General features: G+C 40.6%; 2 protein-coding genes across 4 annotated transcripts; both read left to right on the forward strand.

Moving 5' to 3' along the window:
- Positions 1 to 3,686: 3,686 nt before the first annotated feature.
- On the forward strand, positions 3,687 to 7,054 carry LOC115788613 (zona pellucida sperm-binding protein 4-like). Its single transcript, XM_030741719.1, has 10 exons — positions 3,687 to 3,828; positions 4,252 to 4,563; positions 4,672 to 4,787; positions 4,869 to 5,097; positions 5,178 to 5,300; positions 5,402 to 5,565; positions 6,187 to 6,284; positions 6,407 to 6,552; positions 6,646 to 6,823; positions 6,901 to 7,054. Exons 1-10 carry the CDS (start codon positions 3,687 to 3,689, stop codon positions 7,037 to 7,039), a joined length of 1,647 nt encoding a protein of 548 aa, XP_030597579.1. The 3' UTR covers positions 7,040 to 7,054.
- A 1,502-nt stretch (positions 7,055 to 8,556) lies between these two features.
- On the forward strand, positions 8,557 to 18,207 carry cndp2 (carnosine dipeptidase 2). Of its 3 annotated transcripts, none has more exons than XM_030740797.1 (13): positions 8,557 to 8,723; positions 9,362 to 9,446; positions 9,835 to 9,912; positions 10,193 to 10,336; positions 10,465 to 10,627; positions 12,026 to 12,115; positions 13,292 to 13,491; positions 13,581 to 13,665; positions 13,793 to 13,953; positions 14,065 to 14,229; positions 16,280 to 16,421; positions 17,631 to 17,778; positions 18,015 to 18,207. In XM_030740797.1, the coding sequence occupies exons 3-13, from the start codon at positions 9,853 to 9,855 to the stop codon at positions 18,079 to 18,081; spliced, it is 1,425 nt and encodes a 474-aa protein (XP_030596657.1). In that variant the 5' UTR covers positions 8,557 to 8,723; positions 9,362 to 9,446; positions 9,835 to 9,852; the 3' UTR covers positions 18,082 to 18,207. The 3 variants fall into 3 exon arrangements, with proteins under 3 accessions (XP_030596657.1, XP_030596656.1, XP_030596658.1); XM_030740796.1 differs by having other exon boundaries at positions 9,376 to 9,446; XM_030740798.1 differs by lacking the exon at positions 9,362 to 9,446.
- The last annotated feature ends 4,313 nt before the right edge of the window (positions 18,208 to 22,520 follow it).

A 22,520-nucleotide genomic window follows, 5' to 3' on the forward strand; every position in this document is an offset into this window, starting at 1 on the left:
AACAGAAAGCGAACAATAAAGTGTATATTAATAACCATATCAGTGGACTACAGCTTCACATGGATGCAGTATGAAAATGACCTGCAGTAGCACTGAAAATCCCATAGAGGGCAACATAACACCACACATGAATTATCGACTAAGTGCCGTATACGCCACGTGACGAAAATTATCAGAAAGTGAAATGAACGGTAAATCTAACAGTTGCTATTATAATCAGGGCATACTTGTCAAAATATAATACAGAACTTAAGTTATTGTCTTAAGTAAGCCAATGCAGAAGCAGTAGGCGGATAAGATACGAGGACAATTTTACCACCTGAGCTAATACCTAAATTAAACACCAATTTGGGTCAAAAAACTATACTTACATCATAAGAACGCACACAGCACTCATACACACAAGGTTAAAAGGGGATTGGCAGTGGATGGCGATTCCTGCTCCGTGGATGCTGTTCTCACGGCACTGAGCCCCACCGAAGCACACAAACCTGGCTACCTACGAGCGAGTAGAACTACAAAGTAAACAGGTGCATCATGGGTAACGTAGGTGCCAAATGAGGGCACGGACTTTTAACATATACACCTGGATGTCGTCAGCAAAACAGTGGAAACAAATATTATGTTTCCTAAAAATCGACCCTAGAGGCAACATATACAATGAGAAAAGAATTGGGCCCAGAATGGACCCCTGAGGCACTCCACAAGAAAGCTTTGCTGTGGTAGAAAACAGTTTCCTAGATGGACAGAGAAACTTCTATCAGTAAGATATGATCTGAACCAAGTCAGAACCGTGCCTTTAATGCCAATTTCATGTTCTAGGCGGGATAGAAGGATCTCGTGGTCCACAGTGTCAAAGGCAGCTGACAGGTCTAGAAGTACTAAAACTGCAGGACTACCAGAGTCCACAGTTAAAAGCAGATCGTTAAAAACTCTTAAAAGAGCCGTCTCTGTGCTGTGACGCATTCTAAAACCTGACTGAAACTTTTCCCACATTCCATGTTCACTTAAAAATGCTTGAAGTTGCTTAAAAACAACTTTTTCAAGAACCTTGGATAAAAATGGTAATTTAGAAATTGGTCTGTAATTTGAAAGAACATCAGGGTCAAGGTTCTTCTTCTTGATTAGAGGCTGTACAACTGCATGTTTAAAGGCAGCTGGAACACAACCAGATGCAAGCGCACTGTTAATCAGAGCGAGGATAGTTGGTCCCACTGAATCAAAAGCCTCTTTAAAAAGGCGAGATGGAACACAGTCTGTGGGAGAGTTTACAGGTCTCATATTCTGAATCACCTCCTTTAGTGTAGAGAGTGTGACAGGCTCAAACTGCTCAAAGACAGCTCTGCTGGGAGGAGGTGCAGATGAGTCTGTTTCAGCCTGAGGTGATGAAGGCCTGAGGGCAGAAATTTTTTCCACAAAAAATTTCTTAAAGTTTTCGCACAGTGCAGGACAGACCTTCGCTTGGTTCACATTACAGCGAGGATCAGTGAGTGAATTAAAAACACTAAAAAGAAAATGAGGCCTGTGACTGTTACTTGAAACAATGTTAGAGAAATAAGCAGACTTTGCATATTTTACTGCTTTCTGGTATTTCAATAAACAGTTACGCAGGATCTCTAAGGAGACATGGAGCTTATCCTTTTTCCACCTTCTCTCAGCGCGTCTGCACTCACGTCTGAGAGCGCGGGTTGTCTCATCCAGCCAGGGCTGGGAGGAAGGTTTGGTGCGTTTGGTTGTAAAAGGGGCAATACAGTCCAGTACAGCAGTGCAAGCAGATATAAAAGAGTTAGTGAAGTCCTCGGTATTCAGGCTCAAGCAAAAATCCAAATTGCTTAAGTCAGAGTTTTTAAAAGCAGCTGCAAAATCAGCAGCGCATGAAGAGTTAACCAAGCGCACACGACGTGTAGAGGATACTCTATTTATCCCAGAGCTGGGGAGCGCTGCTGTAAATAAAACAGGAAAATGGTCCGATATACCACAGTCACGTATCCCTGTGATGCAGACTCTAAGTCCATAAGACAACACCAGATCCAGTGTGTGACCTTTTTCATGAGTGGGACCACACACGAGTTGTGTTAAGTTAAAAGAGTCAATAAGCGAGGCAAATTCTTTAACCAGTGGACCACTCTCACAACACACATGAATATTAAAGTCGCCAACAATTAAAAATACGGTCATATTTTAGTATGAGACCCGTCAGCAAGTCAGCAAAGTCACCGATGAAGTCCTTCGTGCACTTCGGTGGTCGGTAAATCACCGCGCAGAGCACCGAGGGGGAAGAGTTTATCTCCAACAGCTGCAGTTCAAAGCTGGCGAACAGGTCTGCCGAGACCTGACGACAGCGAAAACTGCATTTAAATATTGAAGCAAGTCCTCCACCTTTTCCAGAGATCCGCGGGAGCTGAAGAAAGAACAGCCGGGAGGTAAAAGTTCGGAAAAAGGTGCAGACTCACCAGCATGAAGCCACGTCTCAGTCACAAACATAAATCCAACTGCTGTGCGATGAAAAAGTCATTGAGAAGGAAAGTTTGTTGGCTAACGATCTAGCATTTAGTAGGGCCATCCGATGTCCAGATCCTTGTTAGCTGAGGCCGGGGCCCGCTTCAACAGGCGAAGGTTAGCATGGTTTAACGCCGCCTCCACGATCCCGCATCCTGCGCCAGGACGAGGGACGCCGAGTCTCCAGGATGACAGGTGGGACAATCGGCCTGATCCAGCGACGCCCGAAATCCACAGGCAGCCCAACAGCCTTGAGGCGGCAAAGACCACCATCCAGGGGGTAATGAACAGACAAACCTAGGAGTCTCAGGTAAGTTTGACCCGCACCGCGATACCTCCACGCTTCCGCGTCTCCTCTGGCGTTTGTTGGGGACCGAGCACTGGGCAGCCGCGCAAATTCTCAGGTACATCCGATAGGTGTGGAGGAAAAATCGTTGAGTTTTTCTTTACAGTATATGCTGGTACCAAAACAAACTGGAGGTTTAGAAGTGTCTGCCGATCGTAGGTGATCAAAGCGAGACATCTGGGCAGATGACTACCAGGACAGAGCGACAGCAAACATACACAGAACAGCTGACGGCAGGGGCCGTACGGCAAGGCCGTACACAGTGGCGCCATCTTAAAAACATTAAGTTGGTGGGCCTTTAATAATGAACTGATCTGAACCAAACCCACTGAGTAAAAAGGCAATAAAAAAGTATACAATGAAAGTAACAACAACCTAAGCAAGGAATAAGTGAACAGGTAAAAAAAGGAAGTTGTTTCCGTCTCTGAAAAATACTGGATTTTGTGTTTGTTTTTGCCATCTGTAATTTTTTTTTAACTTAATATTCAAATTTCAAGTTATTTTTTCTCATTTTAAAAAAAATATAATTTCAAAATGTCTGAGTTAGTAAGTTGAAACTTTAAGATCGTAACCCGCGATTTTGAGATGATAACCCAAAATTTTGACTCGAAAAAAAAAAAAAAAATTTTCAACCTCCCATGGACTTTTTAATTATCATAGGCACAAATACTGTCATAGGCACATTAACATAAACAACTTTCCTTATTTTTTCTTAAAAATAGTATCCATATTTGACCGGCAGGTGAAAATTAGCTGCAGACAGGTGCAATCAATTAAGCTGAACTCAGTACTTCTAGCAGGGCGCGAGGTGCTCTGTAGCTGCAAGGGAGCTTTCACGTGAATGGCTGGGTGCAGGCTCGAGCTGTTAATCGTCCTGTCTTGGACTTTGCTGCTGGTGTCAGTCCGAGGATGGGAGCGCATAAACGAAACTCAGCTTCGCAGTTTGTATGAGACTGAGACGGGCGAACCACTGGAGCCTACAGGTAAACAGTTTCAGCACATAATATTTTCCTGGGTTGTAGGAAACTTGATGCTTATGGCACTTGAGTTTTGCTGCTGTTGTGTGTGTGTGTGTTGTGTGTGTGTGTGTGTGTGTTTTTTTTTTTTCCTCCCCTCAGGTGCTCTACAGTTGACTTAATTAGCAGTGAATTAACTGTTTTTGCCTTTTTTGTTTTTTGTGAAACCTCCCTTGATCTGGTATAACTAATAGCTTCTACTAAGGGTAATGTCTGACTGCTAATGGTAAAACACTGTGTAGTTTAGTGACCCGAGATCAGGCAGACCTCACCAAAATGCTGCTTTTATAGGTCGAGTGCATTTAGAGCCTATTCCTCTCCTCATATATCTGATAACTGAGTAGTTTTTGACCAGTTATCAGTGACATAATGACCATCCCTCTTGTCCAGATGACAGAAGTGGCCTTGACCATGGTGAAACAAAAATTCTTGAAGATGCAGTTATTGAAGCTGAAGGTGTTTCCACTAGTGAAAACTTTGATCCTGACGTTGACTATGATGACTTGGACATAGATGATTATGGACCCACAAACTTTGCCAGCGCTACAGATGGTGGGTTTCAGGTAAAATTTGAAGATGAGCCTCCAAAGAGCTGGCTGGGCAGTTGCAATCCAATTGCTTCTGATCTAGAAGTGGTTTGCAGTGAAACTGGCTTCCAAATTACTCTGCCAACTGGACAGTTGAGTGAGGTTAAGGTGTTTGGTATGTACTTGTTTTTTTTTTTTTTTTTTTTGTTTTTTTAACTTTTTTTTTTTTAATGTTAACGTTCCTGAATATGTTCAAATTCTGGCATTCTTTACTCCCTCCCAGGCTCTGAGGACCGTCTGCTGCCTATTGTTGATGCCCCAGAAAGTTGTGGTTATGAAGTGGATCTTCTGACAAACATCTTAACTGTGCCCTTCAGTGGGTGCAATGTGGAGCAACATGTATGTTACTGATAGTAGCTACCTTGGATCATTATCTTAATTGGAATTCATTTTAAAACTTTATTTTTCCAATCATTTCAGACTGATGGCTTCAGTCTGCAGTTGTTGTATATTGATACGCTTGGTCAGAAACGAGTTTCTACCACATCTTGTCAGAAGTTTGAACCAGACATGTCGCCACGTGCAAGTGGCGACCCCATGATGTGCATTAAACTAACCAGAGAACCACTAGGACAAGTACCACTTGAATCAGAATTAGTTCTTCAAGCGCCAAAACCAGCATTACCACAATCACCAACATTAAGACAAAGTGAGTGATTTGTACAAGTTGCTTTGACAATGTTTAGCACACATCAGACTGACATCCCCCCCCCCCTTCTTGAATTTCAGACTGTGCAGTCCCTGCTGGAGAGCAGGTGAGATGTGGTCACAAGAAAATATCTATCTCAGACTGTCAGGCGATGGGATGCTGCGTGGATTTGAGAACACTTGTCTGCTACTACCCACTGGAGGGTAAGGCTCTGGTTTTGATGGTCTAAATTTAGCATTTGTAACTTATGTAAAACTTGAGTGGCTTTTCTCTTGGTTTTCCCCATCCTCCCTGTAGAGTGCAGTCGATCAACACTTTGTTTTTGCTATTCGGCACAACTCTGCATCCATCCCTGTGGACCCCACCAAGCTGGTTATTCCTGGTAATCCACAGTGTAAACCAGTCATTGTTAACAACCGGGTTGCCATCTTCAAGTTCAAAATGACAGAATGTGGAACTCATTCTTATGTAAGTTACTTTCTTTCTTTTTTTTGGTTTTTATTTAAAAAGTGCGGTTTGAGTCTAGTGGCACTTGATCAACTTCATAGGAATGCTTTGACTTTTTGGGGATGCAACCTTAGCCAAAACTGGATGTCTTTTGTATTGTACTTGATATCTATTGCTTGCTTGGGATTTAGTGGTCAATGGTGTTTTAATAAGATGGGTTAATGAAATCATGATCATGAGCAGCTTTCATCCTGACCTGCCACTGCAACAGCTGAGGGGTTCACATTTGAAATGACTTTACAGCTGTGGAGGAAGCTGTTAACCCAAAAATTGGGGTGCGATGAATAAATGTCCCTACAGCTTGCAGGTGGATGCCAGGATAGTGGACAGCAGCACTGACATGTGGGAGTGGCATTTTTGCAGCTTAAACTGAGGGGTGTGTGTCTGATAGTGATTTGTGAACCCTGCAAGCAATCGCATTATTTTCCTGAATCAACTTGTCACTACTATGCATTTCCTCTAAAAGATGTACAGGTTTATTTATTTATTTATTTTTTTAATTTAAGCATGCACTTGCCTCTTAATGACCTGGCTGGTATTGTAAATGGCACCTCAGCCGGTAAATTCAGTACAACTTGACAGGATGTTGGTGAGTTGAAGATTTACCTGGCTGAAGTGCAGAGTATTGTCCACGCTCTGAACCTAAAGTATGGCGTAATCACAAGAACGGATCCACTCAGGTTAGTGAATTATGCCGTTTAAACATGCAAGCACAATTTTAACCAAAAGTAGTGATCCTAGCAAAAGTATAATTGGGTTGTTGTAGATTGGCACTTGGTCATGAGTTTTGCTGTTCTCATAGATTCCTGATTGAGTGTCGCTACAACAGATGGGGCACTGCTCAGTCAATGGCTAGTGTTGGCTACATGGTCAAGTCCCCTCCTTCCAGTATGCCATCTTCAGTCACCTCCAACAGCTTATATGGTGTTGAGTTGAGAATTGCTAAAGGTCAGGTGTCTTTTTATTTATTTTTTAAACTACATAAGCAGTCTTTCTTTAACTTGGCTGGAGTGAAAATGCACTTCTGTTCCATTCCACCAGATGAGACTTATTCAGGTTTCTATGATCATCACCATCAGCCCTTGGGGCTGCTCCTCGGCCGCCCTGTGTATCTTGAATTGCGCCTCAGCTCTCCTAAAATGGATGCAGTAATTCTTGTCAATTACTGTCTGGCATATCCTCGGTCTGCAAGAAATGCTCTGGTTCTCATTTATGAAGGGTAAGCATAACCGTTAACTATCTAGAGATTCAGGGTCAGCTTGGACTTCTAACTGCAAGTTGTGCTTCTGTCTGTAGGTGCGCCAATCCTCATGATCCACATGTGTCCATACTTGAAGTCAGCAACCTTCTTGGAGAAAATAATGAGAGACGCTTTATAGTGAGCGCCTTCCAGTTTATGGATCAAACAACAAACAAGTATCTAAATGAAGAATAAGTCAGTATTTGGTCATATGGGTCTTGTTCAGTGCCTCTACATTCAGAGGTCACTTGCACTGGATCACTTCCTGTTTACCTTTGACTAATCACTCATTAAGTTAAAACTATGCCCTCTGCAGTACATACTGTCTGGATTTTAAGATGACTGTTCTTAAAATTACTGTATACCTTGCTTTGAAAAGTTTACTCACATGGTGGGTCATTCCCTGCCAGATTTATTTCATGTGCTCTGCAGAAGTGTGTCTGCCAGCAGAAAAGAGATGTGATGAGCGATGCTTTGCTGGGAGGGTGAGTCTCAAAAGTTCTAGACCTTTTTAAATAAGTGGTAAAATATTGACTAAATTCCAGGTTCAGTAAGGGTTTGTGGAAACTGAATGGGATTTAACAATGAAGAAATAAAAGATTTTATACAGTATACATGGTCTCATTTCTTTCACTATAAAGTTTAACTGGTGTAAAAGCCTGTTTCCAGATCCACACTGAGCTACCTCACTGACACTTAAGTAAAGAATTTGGTACTTGATCTTCAAAAGCTGCAGAACATGTTATGTAATGGAAATGCTTGGCAGATGGATTCCTTTTTGTATGGTTTTTCAAGTAAAATAACCAAAGTTGGTAAACTTGACTACTTTGCTTAGGTTTAGTTGCATGCAACTGAACTTGCTTTTATAGCACTAAGGCAACTGTAGTGCTTGTCTTTGGTTACTAACAATCTTTTCAGAGCACAACAGCTCAAGTAATGATTACTGGCCTTGGAATAAAATTTGAAGAGCAAGGTGTGGAAGAGGAGCTGTTGGTGCAAAGCCAGGAGGTGGAGCCTTGGTCGAGTTCAGCCTTCACTACAGCAGAACCATGGGCTCTCAATGCACTGTGAAATGTATAAAGTGGCATCAGTCACTGCTGAAACTGTTAAATCAAAGACTCATTTTGCTGTGCGCATATGTGCAGGAAATGCATGAAATTAAATGTTGTTTGAATAAACTCTTCAGTTACTGGTTACATCAGATTGTCAGTAATCTTTAGAACTCCCTGAAATGCACTCTTTGAAATCAGGTTAAAGATATAACCACCCACATGTAACTACATTGTTTTTTTAAAAAAAAAAAAAAAAAAAAAAAAAAGTTCACCCCTCTAAAATTTGAGCTTAATGTTTTCCTTTCCACATAAAGTGCATTACTGTTTAACAGTAAAGGGAGTAAACATGGGTTTGGAGTCAGGCTCCTTTCCTAAATGGGTTTTCCTCCCAACTTTATTGCTTGAACTTGAACATACAAAACAAAAATGCAACGGAACAATTGCAACCGCACAGCTGGGTAATAGAATATACTGAGGAGGGAAAACATTTAAAAGTCAGGGATCAACACAAACCCATTTTGATTTTGTCTTTAAAAAATGAGCACATTTGCGATGGTAATTTATTTTTTTTTCCTGATGCAACTCTTCTCTAAAATGTCTTTGGACGACTATGACGCGTTAGCTGCCAATGACCCACAATTCTTTGCGCCATGAAAACTTTTTTTTTTGGCTTTCTGAACTGTATGTATCGCTTCCCCCCACGATAAAAACCCGTTTTTGTTTCTTCATTCAGTTCACTGATTTGTCTGTCGTTAGAAAACCCTGGAAGTGTTTGTCAGCTGACAAGAGTCACGTGCTTGCATCAGCTGGTCTGGAATAAATACAAAGTAAGTCTGATAAACGGTACTAGTAGATTTAAATGTCTCTTTGTAGTTCAGAAATGACCAAAGCAGTGTTCAGCAGAGGGCTAGTTCTCGGTCACGTTAAACCACTCAGCAGATATAACCGCTATGACCCGTTACCTATTCCGCTTTCGCTTAGCTTAGCTATTAGCCAACTTAGTTTCACTTCTCTTGCGATTTTACCTCATTTTTCGTGCGTAATAGTACGGTGCACAAAACTTGCTAGTATTAAAAGTCTAGGCGAGTAATTCACCCCTAAAATAAGTATCTAGTAACTATGTTACCTCCAAGCCCCTATGCTTATTTGCATGAAAATATTACATTTATGATGGTTTGGATTGGTCCTGAAACATGCTGAGAAAGGGCGAGCCAGAGTTTCAGTGCACGCCTATATTCATACCTGTGGAAAAAATAGCCTCCTTGTGAGCTGAAATTTCGATAGCTTATTTGCAGATGTATTTATACCCAGCGTGACACAGTTCAATCATTTGTGGCTTTCTTCACAAAAAGTGTTTTTTGTTGTTGTTTTTAGTGAAATGAAACAAATGATATCCTTCTCGCTGTCAATCAGACGCTGATAACTACTGTTTTAATACTAATAAATACATATAAACTTCATTTAGTTCTTTTTGTGCAGATCTGATTATAATATTTGGTTGGCACACACGTCTGAGGCACCAAGAGACCAGATTATACTTCCTGTGACAGGTAAATGAAGTTTAACTGCATTTAAAGTGCAGTTCAATCAGTGAATGAATCATAATGCACGAAGTTTCAGTTACCTTAATTAATTTACTGCATTAGCTGTGGCTCTTCAGGTTATCTGATAAGTGTGTAGTAGACACTGGCTTTGTGACATTTTCTCACTTTTTTGTTCTGAAAGCCTTCCATTAAAGTGCTGATCAGCTGTGGCTATAGTGCTGCAAAATTATGATGTGAAACAAATTGGTCTGGAAATCTCATGACTTGATGTCATGACAGGAGCTACAAATACAGCAACAGTCAGCAGGTTTGCAGGAGGGCGTGTTCTTTGTCCTCTCATAAGATAGCGCAAACCGGAGGTAGTCTCACACCAGTCTGCTTGTTTAACCCTCAGCTCCTGTCGCTGGTAAAAATGGCTCACCTCACAGAACTTTTCAAGTATGTGGACGAACACCAGGACCTGTATGTGCAGGTATGTGCAGATCAAGCATAAAAAATATTTTAATTTACTGCAGCTAGAGAGCATTTAAGTTGGCACTAATGTAGGTGCCAGATGTTCTAAATGTAAAACCAGTTTTCCTGATCAGATTCAGTGATATGTTAACTGGAGCTGTAGGTACTTTTTGTTGAAGGCCTGATGTTCTAAGAATTACTCACCGTGGCTCATTTCTTTGATGGAGAATATGAGCAAAATTCACAAAACACCCACTGCAATTTCTTTTTTTCTTTCTTTTTTTTTAAATTGTCCTCAGCGTCTTGCTGAATGGGTAGGTATCCAGAGTGTGTCTGCTTGGCCTGAGAAGCGTGGGGAGATCAAAAAAATGATGGAGACGGCTGCCAAGGACATCGAGAGGCTGGGGGGGACAGTGGAGCTGGTGGACGTCGGCAAGCAGGAGGTGTTGCACTGGCTACATTTGCATTTGTTAACGTATTAAAGATTTGTATATTGCATTTTTGCTTAATTTTCACCACAGAATAGGCCTCGTTTTTATACTTTCACTCAGATTAAGTTTCATTTGTGCAGCTTCACACAGGAGAGCAGATCCCCCTGCCTCCTATCATCCTGGGGTGCTTAGGATCAGACCCAGCCAAGAAGACTGTGTGCATTTATGGTCACCTCGATGTTCAGCCAGCCAATATTGACGACGGCTGGGACACAGAGCCTTTCACTCTGGTGGAGAAAGATGGTAAGAGCAAAATATTTTTTGGCCTGCATCCTGTAAAAGTAACCTTAGAGCTGCTTCTGTATGAGCTGGAAAGTTATTTGAGTAACTGAAGTCAACTGGAACACACTTTGGGCTTGTAAAACTAGATGACAACTACAACTTCAAGGCTACTGTTGCCAGCTGTTTGATGTAACAGTTACATCAGCCAGTTTTTGGTTTGGCAAACTTATAGTATCAAATATGAATGGGGGAACAAAAAAAAAAGACCTACAGTACAAATCCTGTAGACACGCCAGATGGCAAAACTAAAATCAAAGAACAAGAAGAACTAGAACAGAGTAACACAAAGCTCGTCAGTTACTATCAGAGCATTGTGTCAACCTGATGAGGTCACAGTGTTTTAGTGGTTTAAAAACCTCTGAGATTACAGAGAACAAAAACAAATCCAATCAGCAGTGTAACATGAGCATGAGAGTGAGAGTGGTGTGTGAATGCTGGAAGGTAGAGTGTGTTTCTAATAGTTTACAGGAAGGGACAAGGGTCATTACAATATGCTAATTAAAGGTGCCATCTCACTGCAACACGAATAACAACGTCAAACTCTGTCTTTGGTGGTTAGATAGCTTATATTGTATTTAAAATCGAGCTTTAATAAGCTTTATCCATGTGGTCGCATAAGCTGGCGACATGTTTCCAGCTCAATGCTCAATGAACTCATCTTTTATGTTAGAGCTGCATTCTTATGCGCAATCTTCTCAGGTCAAATTGAACCTGTAAAGTTATTTTAAGAAGCACTTGGAATGCACTCAGCTTGTGAAATGGCAAAACAGGTTCAAGTGAAGCATTTTACTTAGTCATGACAGGTGGTATTAAAGCACATAATGCTTTACTTCACGTACTCTGCATTTCTTTGTGCATAACCAAGTCGTTGCAGCATTCCTGAATGGGTGTTTATGCTTTATTTTTAGGATTTTTTTAGTTGATTGTGTTGCGTGTGTTGTGCAAGGTAACCTAGTTATTTTCTGCTTTTCTTTTAGGTTCTTATGTTGCATTATTTATTTTTTTTTTTTTTAAGCTACAAAATCCAGCATATTTGGTCTAGTGTGCTTTCTGGTGAGAGTCAGCTGACACAATGTGCCACGTCCTCTTCTCCCCGTCTCATTCCTGCCTGTTAAGCTGTGTCAGTGTCGCTTACATTATGTTCTACAAAAACCTGATGCAGACTTTAATCATGAACAAGGGTTTCATATATTTACACATAATCTAAGTCATGATTTCATGACGGTGCCTGTGGTGCCCTGATGTTGTAATAAACACAACCTTCATGACATTTACAGGAATTGAATAATTTCGCAACACCAAAACTTCTCATTAGAACCTTTAAACTAAAAAAAAAAATATATGTATTTGTTTTTGTAGGTAAGCTCTATGGAAGAGGATCTACTGATGACAAGGGTCCAGTGTTGGCCTGGTTTAACTGCATTGAGGCGTATCAGAAGATTGGAAAGGTACAGTTATTTTTGTCAGATTTAAGCTGTGTTTTCTTTATGTCCAGATACACTATAAGATGATGCAGTGATTTAGTGCATCCAAAAAAAAAAAAAAATCTCTGAAGTGGCTTAAAATAGTAGGTTGGGTGTGGCTGAATATTGACTTGAATTTACTGAAACGAATGCTGTTTGTGTAACGAAGTGGAAATGTATGGAGGTGTGACGGTTTATTTTAGGATGTGGAAATATTTACCTCTATTTAGAATTTATTCACGGTTTTGTTTTGTTGTTTTTGTACAATAGTAATAATGCAGAATCGCTGTTATACAGCATTGTATTATGAAAAGATATGAGCCATTTATATCACATTAAAATTATATATTTTTGGCCTATTTGCAGAAATTCAACCTGCCCTGTAGTCTCAACTGTGCACAAGCCTGCAGTTAATTTAAGGCCTTTTTTCCTTACTTTTTGCTTTCTGCTACGACTTCTTCAGTTTTTATCATTAGTAAGATTAATTGTGAGAAATGTAAAACATACATAATTATATTAAATATTAATAAGCATAATTAGAATAAGTTGATAATAAAGAAGCTTTACAATATGACAAATTACATGACTGTAGTACCAAACTCTGATTAAGCATCATTCTTAGAAATGCATTATCTCTGTGTTAAAGTACACCACTGATTTCGATCGCTTCAGAGCTGTCAGCAGTAGATGTCCTGGTCAAAGGTCCTGTGGTAGAATTGTCTTAAGAAAGTATCACGTAATGTTTAAACTGAAGCATGCCACCTGTGTGTTGTTTTAATCACCTTTGCTTTCCCTGAATACTACTGGACAGTTTAATCTGTTAAAGGAAAGATCTCGTCATAGCAAAGGCTGGACATTAAAGAGCAACAGTTGGCATGTGCAGGGAGTTATTAGCTAAATTAAAAATGTCAGCTTTATTTCCACTATTTGAACTCTAGAAAGTGAGGAATACAGATTCACAGTGACACTGAATTTTAACTTGAACCAGTGACCAAATTTAATTCTGCTGATTTTGTTGTGCACACTGAGGCTTGTTAATGGTTTTGTATTTGTTGTTGTTTTCCCCTGACTCTCTCTCTCTCTCTCTCTCTCTCTCTCCTCTCTCTTCTCTCTCTCTCTCTCTCACTCTCTCTTTCTCTCTCTCTCTCTCTTCTTGCTGCATGGCTTCCCATCAACATCAAATTCTGCTTTGAGGGGATGGAGGAATCTGGATCTGAGGGCCTGGATGATCTTGTGTTTTCTAGAAAGGACACTTTCTTTAAAGACGTGGACTACGTCTGCATCTCTGACAACTACTGGCTGGGCAAGAGCAAACCCTGTATCACCTACGGTCTGAGAGGAATCTGCTATTTCTTCACTGAGGTAAAGTCCTGTGTAATATTTCATTATAAGAGAGGCACACTTAATCTTTTTACAAACTTTAAAGTGATGGTTTACTTTCCAACTTAAAGGTGGAGTGTGGTGGGAAGGACTTACACTCAGGGGTGTTTGGTGGTTCTGTTCATGAGGCCATGACTGACCTCATTGCACTTATGGGCAAGTGAAACTAATAATTTAGATTTTGAGTTTCATTAAGCTTATTTTACGGCAGACTATCGTCACAAACATATCTCTCGTTGAACTGTTTGGAGTTTCAATCTTTTCTTTGTGACTTCCTACACAGGCTGCCTTGTTGACAAAAGGGGGAAGATTTTGGTTCCTGGGATCTACGACAGCGTGGCCCCTCTGACAGCAGATGAGCAAAAGTTGTATGAGAAGATCGACTTTGACTTGGATGAGTACTGCAAAGATGTGGGAGTTTGCCAGTTGCTGCATGACACTAAGGCAAGAAAATTATTTATGTCACTCATATCACTCATCGATGGAAATGCAGTGTATTGTTTTGGGTCACTCACACTCATTTGAACCTCGTTTTCTTTATTTTTGCCACTGTAGGAGCAAATCCTCATGCACCGTTGGAGATACCCATCTCTATCACTTCATGGTATTGAGGGGGCTTTCTCTGAAGCAGGAGCCAAGACGGTTATCCCCCGCAAGGTCATCGGCAAGTTTTCCATCCGCCTTGTTCCTGACATGGACCCCAAAGTTGTGGAGAAGCAGGTAAACACTGATAGCTCACACTGATGGCATATAACACTTACAGTGGCTTGCAAAAGTATTCATACCCCTTGAACTTTTCCATATTTTGTCACATTACAACCACAAACATAAATATATTTCACTGGAATTTAATGAGAAAGACCAACACAAAGTGGTATACAATTGTGAAGTGGAAAGAAAATTATATATGATTCAAAACATTTTTTACAAATAAAAAACTGAAAAGTGTGGTGTGCAAAAGTATTGAGCCCCCCCTGAGTCATACTTTGTGGAACCACCTTTTGCTGCAATTACAGCTGCAAGTCTTTTAGGGTATGTCTCCACCAGCTTTGCACATCTAGTGGCTGAAATTTTTGCCCATTCTTCTTTGCAAAACAGCTCAAGCTCAGTCAGATTAGACGGAGAGCGTTTGTGAACAGCAGTTTTCAGATCTTGCCACAAATTCTCGATTGGGTTTAGGTCTGGACTTTGACTGGGCCGTTCTAACACATGAATATGTTTGTTTGAAACCATTCCATTGTAGCCCTGGCTTTATGTTTAGGGTCGTTGTCCTGCTGGAAGGTGAACCTCTGCCCCAGTCTCAAGTCTTTTGCAGACTCCAACAGGTTTTCTTCCAAGATTGCCCTGTATTTGGCTCCAACCATCTTCCCATCAACTCTGACCAACTTGAAGAGAAGCAGCCCCAGAGCATGATGCTGCCACCACCATATTTGACAGTGGGGATGGTGTGTTCAGAGTGATGTGCAGTGTTAATTCTCCGCCACACATAGCGTTTTGCATTTTGGCCAAAAAGTTCAATTTTGGTCTCATCTGACCAAAACACCTTGTTCCTTCCGGCTTCTGGCAAACTGCAAATGGGACTTTTTATGGTTTTCTTTTAACAATGGCTTTCTTCTTGACACTCTTCCATAAAGACCACATTTGTGCAGTGCACGACTAATAGTTGTCCTGTGGACAGATTCCCCTACCTGAGCTGTGGATCTCTGCATTTCGTCCAGAGTCACCATGGGCCTCTTGGCTGCATCTCTGATCAGTGCTCTCCTTGTTCGGCCTGTCAGTTTAGGTGGACGGCCTGACAACCTGTCTGGTGTGCTCTTTGGACTTCATGATGCTGTTTACTCCCCAATATTCTCTTAACCAACCTCTGAGGCGTCACGGAGCAGCTGTATTTGTACTGAGATTAGATTACACACAGGTGGACTCTTTTTAGTCATTAGCAGTCATCAGGCAACTTCTGAATGCAATTGGTTGCACTCAGAGAAAAGGGGGCTGAATACTTTTGCACACCGCACTTTTCAGTTTTTTATTTGTAAAAAATGTTTTGAATCATGTATACTTTTCGTTCCACTTCACAGTTGTATACCATTTTGTGTTGGTCTTTCACATTAAATTTGAGTGAAATATATTTATGTTCGTGGTTGTAATGTGACAAAATATGGAAAAGTTCAAGGGGTATGAATACTTTTTCAAGCCACTGTACATCAGGTCATCTTTTTACATTCGAGTACAGTAGTCACAGGGTAGCAGAGGTTGTTTTGCATATCTACCACTGGAATGAAAAACTAGTGACTGTGCCAACAACATGCTTAATTGTAGCTTGTTGCTCAGATGATTTGCTCAGTCATACTTTTTTTAGGACAGGATATTGCATCTGCAGCTGAAATTTTGCAAAGATTTATTGAGAATTTGACCTGTGCATATAACGAGCCAAATAAAAAAGAACAATAAAGAAAATGAAAAAGACAATCTGTCAGCTGAAACAGATGGAGTCACTGAAATATTATAAATAACCCTTTGGCTACTATTAATTCTTTGTTTATAATAATCATAAATGCTGTTTTGTGTAATCTTATCAAAAAGAGTTCCCTCCAATACACTTAAATCATCTAGATAGTGAATTTACTCTGAATTAACATTGACAAAGCCATGTATTTAGTTTTTGGTATTTAAATCTCTTGACTCTTGGCCACTTGGAAACAGTTGAAGATCAGCTCCAGTTTGTTTTTGCATAAATGCAGCCAGACGTCTAATTTCTTTTTCTCTCATCAAGGTCATTGATCATCTGCAGAAGAAGTTTGCTGAACTGGGAAGTCCCAACAAACTGAAAGTGCACATGGGCCACGGGGCCAGAGCCTGGGTGTCTGACTTCAACCACCCGCACTACATGGCAGGAAGAAAGGCCATGAAAACAGGTAAACAGGACCTTAATGACAAAAGCTCTGTGATTAAAGGGTCAGTTCACTCAATAATATGTATTCCCACTTATTTCTACTGTTATCTTGATACAAAGTTTAAATGAGTTGTATACTTAGAATATTAAGGAAGCCTGATGGAAGTGTGTAATTTTTAAGAGAATGAATCATGCAGTATTTATATATACATACACACACACACAGTGTATCACAAAAGCGAGTACACCCCTCACATTTCTGCAGATATTTAAGTCTATCTTTTCATGGGACAGCATTGACAAAATGACACTTTGACACAATGAAAAGTAGTCTGTGTGCAGCTTATATAACAGTGTAAATTTATTCTTCCCTCAAAATAACTCAATATACAGGCATTAATGTCTAAACCAGCAGCAACAAAAGTGAGTACACCCCTAAGAGACTACACCTGTAAATGTCCAAATTAAGCACTGCTTGTCATTTCCCTTCTAAAATGTCATGTGACTCGCTAGTGTTACTAGGTCTCAGGTGTGCATAGGGAGCAGGTGTGTTCAGTTTTGTAGTACAGCTCTCACACTCTCTCATGCTGGTCACTGAAAGTTCCAACATGGCACCTCATGGAACTCTCTGAGGATCTTAAAAGATGAATTGTTGCTCTACATGAAGACTGTTATATAAGCTGCACACAGACAACTTTTCGTTGTGTCAAAGTGTCATTTTGTCAGTGTTGTCCCGTGAAAAGATATACTTAAATATATGCAGACATGTGAGGGGTGTACTCACTTTTGTGATACACTGTGTGTGTGTGTGTGTGTGTGTGTGTGTGTGTGTGTGGTGTGTGGTGTGTGTGTCTGTCTGTCTGTCTATATATATATATATATATATATATATATATATATATATATATATATATATAATATATAATATATATATATAATATATAATATATATATATATATATATATATATATATATATATATATATATATATAATATATATATCATATATATATATATATAGATATACTTTTTAAATATATTATTAATATATATTATATATTTTTGTGGACATATTATTAAGCCTTTTCAGATATTTGCACTGATGGGATTGCATACAATTTCATTGTACATGTGCAATGACAACAAAGATATTACAATTAGTCTTATTGCTGTTTATTTTTTACACATTTTGACTGCTTTTCCTGTTTTCTCCTCCTTGCTGTGCTGTAGTCTTTGGGGTCGAGCCTGATCTGACTCGTGAGGGCGGCAGCATCCCGGTCACCCTGACCTTCCAGGAGGCCACAGGCCGTAACGTCATGCTGCTTCCTGTAGGATCCTCCGATGACGGAGCTCACTCTCAGAATGAAAAGCTCAACAGGTTTGTCACAGCGCCCAGCGTTTCACTTCCTTTGAAATGTATAGCAAATAGAAACTTTTTCTAATACAGCGGAAATGTTGAGGTAAAGGAACAGCTTCATGTTCATCATCTCCATATTACTTCTTAAAATATTCTTCTACTTGTTAAAATGAGTGATAGTTAAACGTAAAGACAGAAGTTCTTGTTGAGGCTTTCAATCACAAACTATGATCATGGTTTTATTTCTCCGTTTTCAGATCAAACTACATTCAGGGAATCAAGATGCTGGGAGCATATTTCCATGAGGTCTCTCTGCTGGAGTGATTTTATGGTGTCTCATCATGACAGGTGTCAAATATATTTGTTCTCTATCAGAGCGACATGGATTTACCATCCACAGTGTACGGTTTTATACACACACTTCTGATAATAAAAGTGTCTTTTACTTTTTTGTGTTGTCCTGTTTGTTTCATGATCTAATTGGATTTATTTTGATGCAGTGCACTCAGTGTGCTTACAATTATAACCCACAGTTATATAATGGATATAATGCTTGTAAGCTTAATTTAGAAACTATCAAATGTATTTGGAGCATCTGTGATAGCGGCATGACCATAACACACAGTTATAGGATTATATCCTATAACTGTGTGTTACTGTTTTTCCATGTTACAACATAAACATCAGTTTAACCGGTCTAGTAGAACCACAATTTTGGTAAAATCAGTTTTCAAAAATTCATACTCAGAAAAAAGTGTAAATTTTTTTTTGCAAAGTAATTTAGGTTACCTGGAATGTTCATGAGAGTACTACAGTAGATGTGCAATGGAACTTTCTGTCCATTGTGGAAAAACTATTAATGTAATATTAATCTATGGCAATACCTGAATACTGATAACTACATATAGTGATTGTAGTTCAGAATTGTAGCTTAATAGATTCTTTTATCTATTTAGTATTATTTTACTAGGGCATTCCACTGAGAATTTACAGGGAACTAGCAACATCCAACAAATTAAACACAAATGCAACATAAGAAGACAAACACAAAAACACCTCCCTCAAGGAAAACAAACTTGTCCCTCTTTCACCACATTTTTTCTGATGCCTGTGAATTCAACAGTAGATTTACACATTTAAGCTTGTCTGTGTCCAAGGTGCCAAATAAAAAATGTGTTCTCCTTAGATCAACCTCGGCCACATTTAAAAGAAATTTTTAAAATTTGTACATTTACATGATCATGTAAAAAATTACATTTAGGTTTATGTTAAATTATTTGGCTGTTCTGCACTTTTCAGAAACCAAATATTAGCTTCTGTCTCAGCTAATTATAGGGCAGTCTCCACCATTCCTATTCCTATCCCACTTTGACCTTGGGACTTCCAGGCTATACTTGACACAGATTTTCCGGTATACTATCCCAGCCACTTGGTTATGACATTCCATAAAGGGATAGGGATGTTAGGAGGCAGTGAGAGAGAAGGAATGGAGCTTCCAATCAAGAAGAAAGGAAGACTTCAAATGTGGTTCATGGATGTAGTGAAGGAGGAGATGCAGAGGGTTGGTGTGTCAAAAAAGGATGCCTAGAGATGAGGTGAGACAAACACAGAAGATCCACTGTGGTGACCTCTAAAGAGCGCAGCTGGAAGAACTGCTGTTATATACACTGCTCAAAAAATTAAAGGGAACACTCAAATAACACATCCTAGATCTGAATGAATGAAATATTCTCATTGAATACTTTGCTCTGTACAAAGTTGAATATGCTGACAACAAACTCACACAAAAATCATCAATGGTAATCAAATTTATTAACCAATGGAGGCCTGGATTTGGAGTCACACACAAAATTAAAGTGGAAAAAGACACTACAGGCTGATCCAACGTTGATGTAATGTCCTTAAAACAAGTCAAAATGAGGCTCAGTATTGTCTGTGGCCTCCATGTGCCTATATGACCTCCCTACAACGCCTGGGCATGCTCCTGATGAGGTGACGGATGGTCTCCTGAGGGATCTCCTCCCAGACCTGGACCGCCAACTCCTGGACAGTCTGTGACAGTCTGGATGGAGCGAGACATGATGTCCCAGATGTGCTCAATCGGATTCGGGTCTGGGGAATGGGCGGGCCAGTCCATAGCTTCAATGCCTTCATCTTGCAGGAACTGCTGACACACTCCAGCCACATGAGGTCTAGCATTGTCCTGCATTAGGAGGAACCCAGGGCCAACCGCACCAGCATGGTCTCTCAAGGGGTCTGAGGATCTCATCTCGGTACCTAATGGCAGTCATGCTACCTCTGGCGAGCACATGGAGGGCTGTGTGGCCCTCCAAAGAAATGCCACCCCACACCATTACTGACCCACTGCCAAACCGGTCATGCTGAAGGATATTGCAGGCAGCAGATCGCTCTCCACGGCATCTCCAGACTCTGTCACGTCTGTCACATGTGCTCAGTGTGAGCCTGCTTTCATCTGTGAAGAGCACAGGGCGCCATTGGCAAATTTGCCAATCCTGGTGTTCTCTGGCAAATGCCAAGCGTCCTACATGGTGTTGGGCTGTGAGCACAACCCCCATCTGTGGACGTCGGGCCCTCATACCATCCTCATGGAGTCAGTTTCTAACCGTTTGTGCAGACACATGCACATTTGTGGCCTGCTGGAGGTCATTTTGCAGGGCTCTGGCAGTGCTCCTCCTCTTCCTCCTTGCACAAAGGTGGAGGTAGCGGTCCTGCTGCTGGGTTGTTGCCCTCCTACGGCCTCTTCCATGTTTCCTGGTGTACTGGCTTGTCTCCTGGTAGCGCCTCCAGCCTCTGGACACTACATGACAGACACAGCAAACCTTCTTGCCACAGCTCACATTGATGTGCCATCCTGGATGAGCTGCACTACCTGAGCCACTTGTGTGGGTTGTAGAGTCCGTCTCATGCTACCACAAGTGTGAAAGCACCACCAACATTCAAAAGTGACCAAAACATCAGCCAGAAAGCATAGATACTGAGAAGTGGTTTGTGGTCCCTACCTGCAGAACCACTCCTTTATTGAGTGTGTCTTGCTAATTGGCAATAATTTCCACCTGTTGTCTATTCCATTTGCACAACAGCATGTGAAATTGATTGTCAATCAGTGTTGCTTCCTAAGTGGACAGTTTGATTTCACAGAAGTTTGATTTACTTGGAGTTATATTGTGTTGTTTAAGCGTTCCATTTATTTTTTTTGAGCAGTGTAGTTTGTAATGACGCACCCCCTCCTCTGGATGAATTCTGCCTCTACCTGAGCTGTCAGATATGTCTGTAACTCTGACAACTAGAAGGACCCTCATTAGTGCACATATCTTGCCCACCCCAAATTTTCAGTTTTGGAGAAGAAACTTCACAGTAATAGATACCACCCAATGTTATACTCAATTATAAATTACAAGATTACCCCATCCATGTAATCTCTCCAGCATGTCCTGGGTCTCCCTCCTCCCAGTAGGAGATGCCCAGAACACCTCACCCAAGAGGTGAGGAGGCATCCTAGTCAGATGCCCGAGCCACCTCAGCTGGCTCCTTTCGATGTGGAAGAGCAGCAGCTCTACTCTGAACTCCTCCCAAATGACTGCTCTCCATACTCTATGCCAGGGGTAGGGAACGCCAGGCCTCCAGAGCCGGTGTCCTGCAGGTTTTAGATGTGTCCCTGATCCAGCACACCTGAATCAAATGACTGAATTACCTCCTCAGTCTGCAGTCAAGTTCTCCAGAGTCCTGCTAATGACTTCTATATGTGATTCAGGTGTGCTGGATCAGGGACACATCTAAAACCTGCAGGACACTGGCTCTCGAGGCCTGGAGTTCCCTACCCCTGCTCTATGCAGAGCAGCCCAATGACGTCTGTCAGTCTCATGCTCCCTTCTCATATCACTCGTGAACAACACCCCGAAATACTCAAGCTCCTCCACCAGCAGCAACTTGTCGAAAACTGAAGTGGGCACTCCACCCTTTTCCGGCTGAAATGTATTTTTTGGCTTCTAAAAACTGTAAAACAATTGTATATTAAAAAAATAAAAATAAAAAAATAGATCCACATGAATGATACATAGTCTAGATGTATTTTATTTGGTTTATGTGCCCTTAATAACATCTTCTAAAAAGCAAAATGAAAAAAGAAAAACAAACATTTGCTGAGACATGAACTGTACCTGTGTATGTGATTTTTTTTTTTTTTTAAGTTCACATCGCATTATGGTCTTTTGATTTAAAATAGAAAAAGATGATGAGAGAGAGGGATTTTTAATTAAAAAAAAAAAATCTTTGGTGATCTTTGAACTGTCATCTGCCAGAACCGGTTGGGGGTCGGGGGAGGGAGACAGGATAAAAGACACCCCGTGGAACTAATGAATATGGATAGATAGATGTTCTCTTATGTTTTTAAATTCCGTCTGATAATTGATCATTTTTGCTTAGTTGAATAAATTAAACTTGTGACTTAGACAATAATTGACATTATTTGCAGCCTGGAATAATAATGGAGTAATATCGTTCCAAAATGCATATTACATAGGAATCTCATGTTTCTACAGTTTTGTAACCCGTAAACAAGCACAGATTAAAGAGCGGAGTCGTTTTAGTCTCAGCACTTTTACAGCGTCTTTAGTGAAGGAGGGTCAAAGCTAAGCGGAAGTGCCTGCACGACAAATTGGATGCCGGTTTTTTCTTATTTGACGGAATCTCTCAAGAGAAATTTTAGTATTTCGCAGCTATTTTTATTATAGGCGCTATTGTTT

This window comes from Archocentrus centrarchus, chromosome 11, assembly GCF_007364275.1.
Source record: "Archocentrus centrarchus isolate MPI-CPG fArcCen1 chromosome 11, fArcCen1, whole genome shotgun sequence".
Classification (NCBI taxonomy): domain Eukaryota; kingdom Metazoa; phylum Chordata; class Actinopteri; order Cichliformes; family Cichlidae; genus Archocentrus; species Archocentrus centrarchus.

What these genes read in the sequence shown, in the direction of transcription:
- LOC115788613 (XM_030741719.1), top strand. Translation starts at nt 3,687, where the DNA reads ATGGCTGGGTGCAGGCTCGAGCTGTTAATCGTCCTGTCTTGGACTTTG. An exon ending in AATGTGGAACTCATTCTTAT is followed by an intron (nt 5,566 to 6,186) that starts GTAAGTTACTTT and finishes ACAACTTGACAG; the next exon opens with GATGTTGGTGAGTTGAAGAT. An exon ending in CTGGTTCTCATTTATGAAGG is followed by an intron (nt 6,824 to 6,900) that starts GTAAGCATAACC and finishes TTCTGTCTGTAG; the next exon opens with GTGCGCCAATCCTCATGATC.
- cndp2 (XM_030740797.1), top strand. Translation starts at nt 9,853, where the DNA reads ATGGCTCACCTCACAGAACTTTTCAAGTATGTGGACGAACACCAGGAC. An exon ending in GTATCAGAAGATTGGAAAGG is followed by an intron (nt 12,116 to 13,291) that starts TACAGTTATTTT and finishes TTCTTGCTGCAT; the next exon opens with GGCTTCCCATCAACATCAAA. An exon ending in CCAAAGTTGTGGAGAAGCAG is followed by an intron (nt 14,230 to 16,279) that starts GTAAACACTGAT and finishes TCTCTCATCAAG; the next exon opens with GTCATTGATCATCTGCAGAA.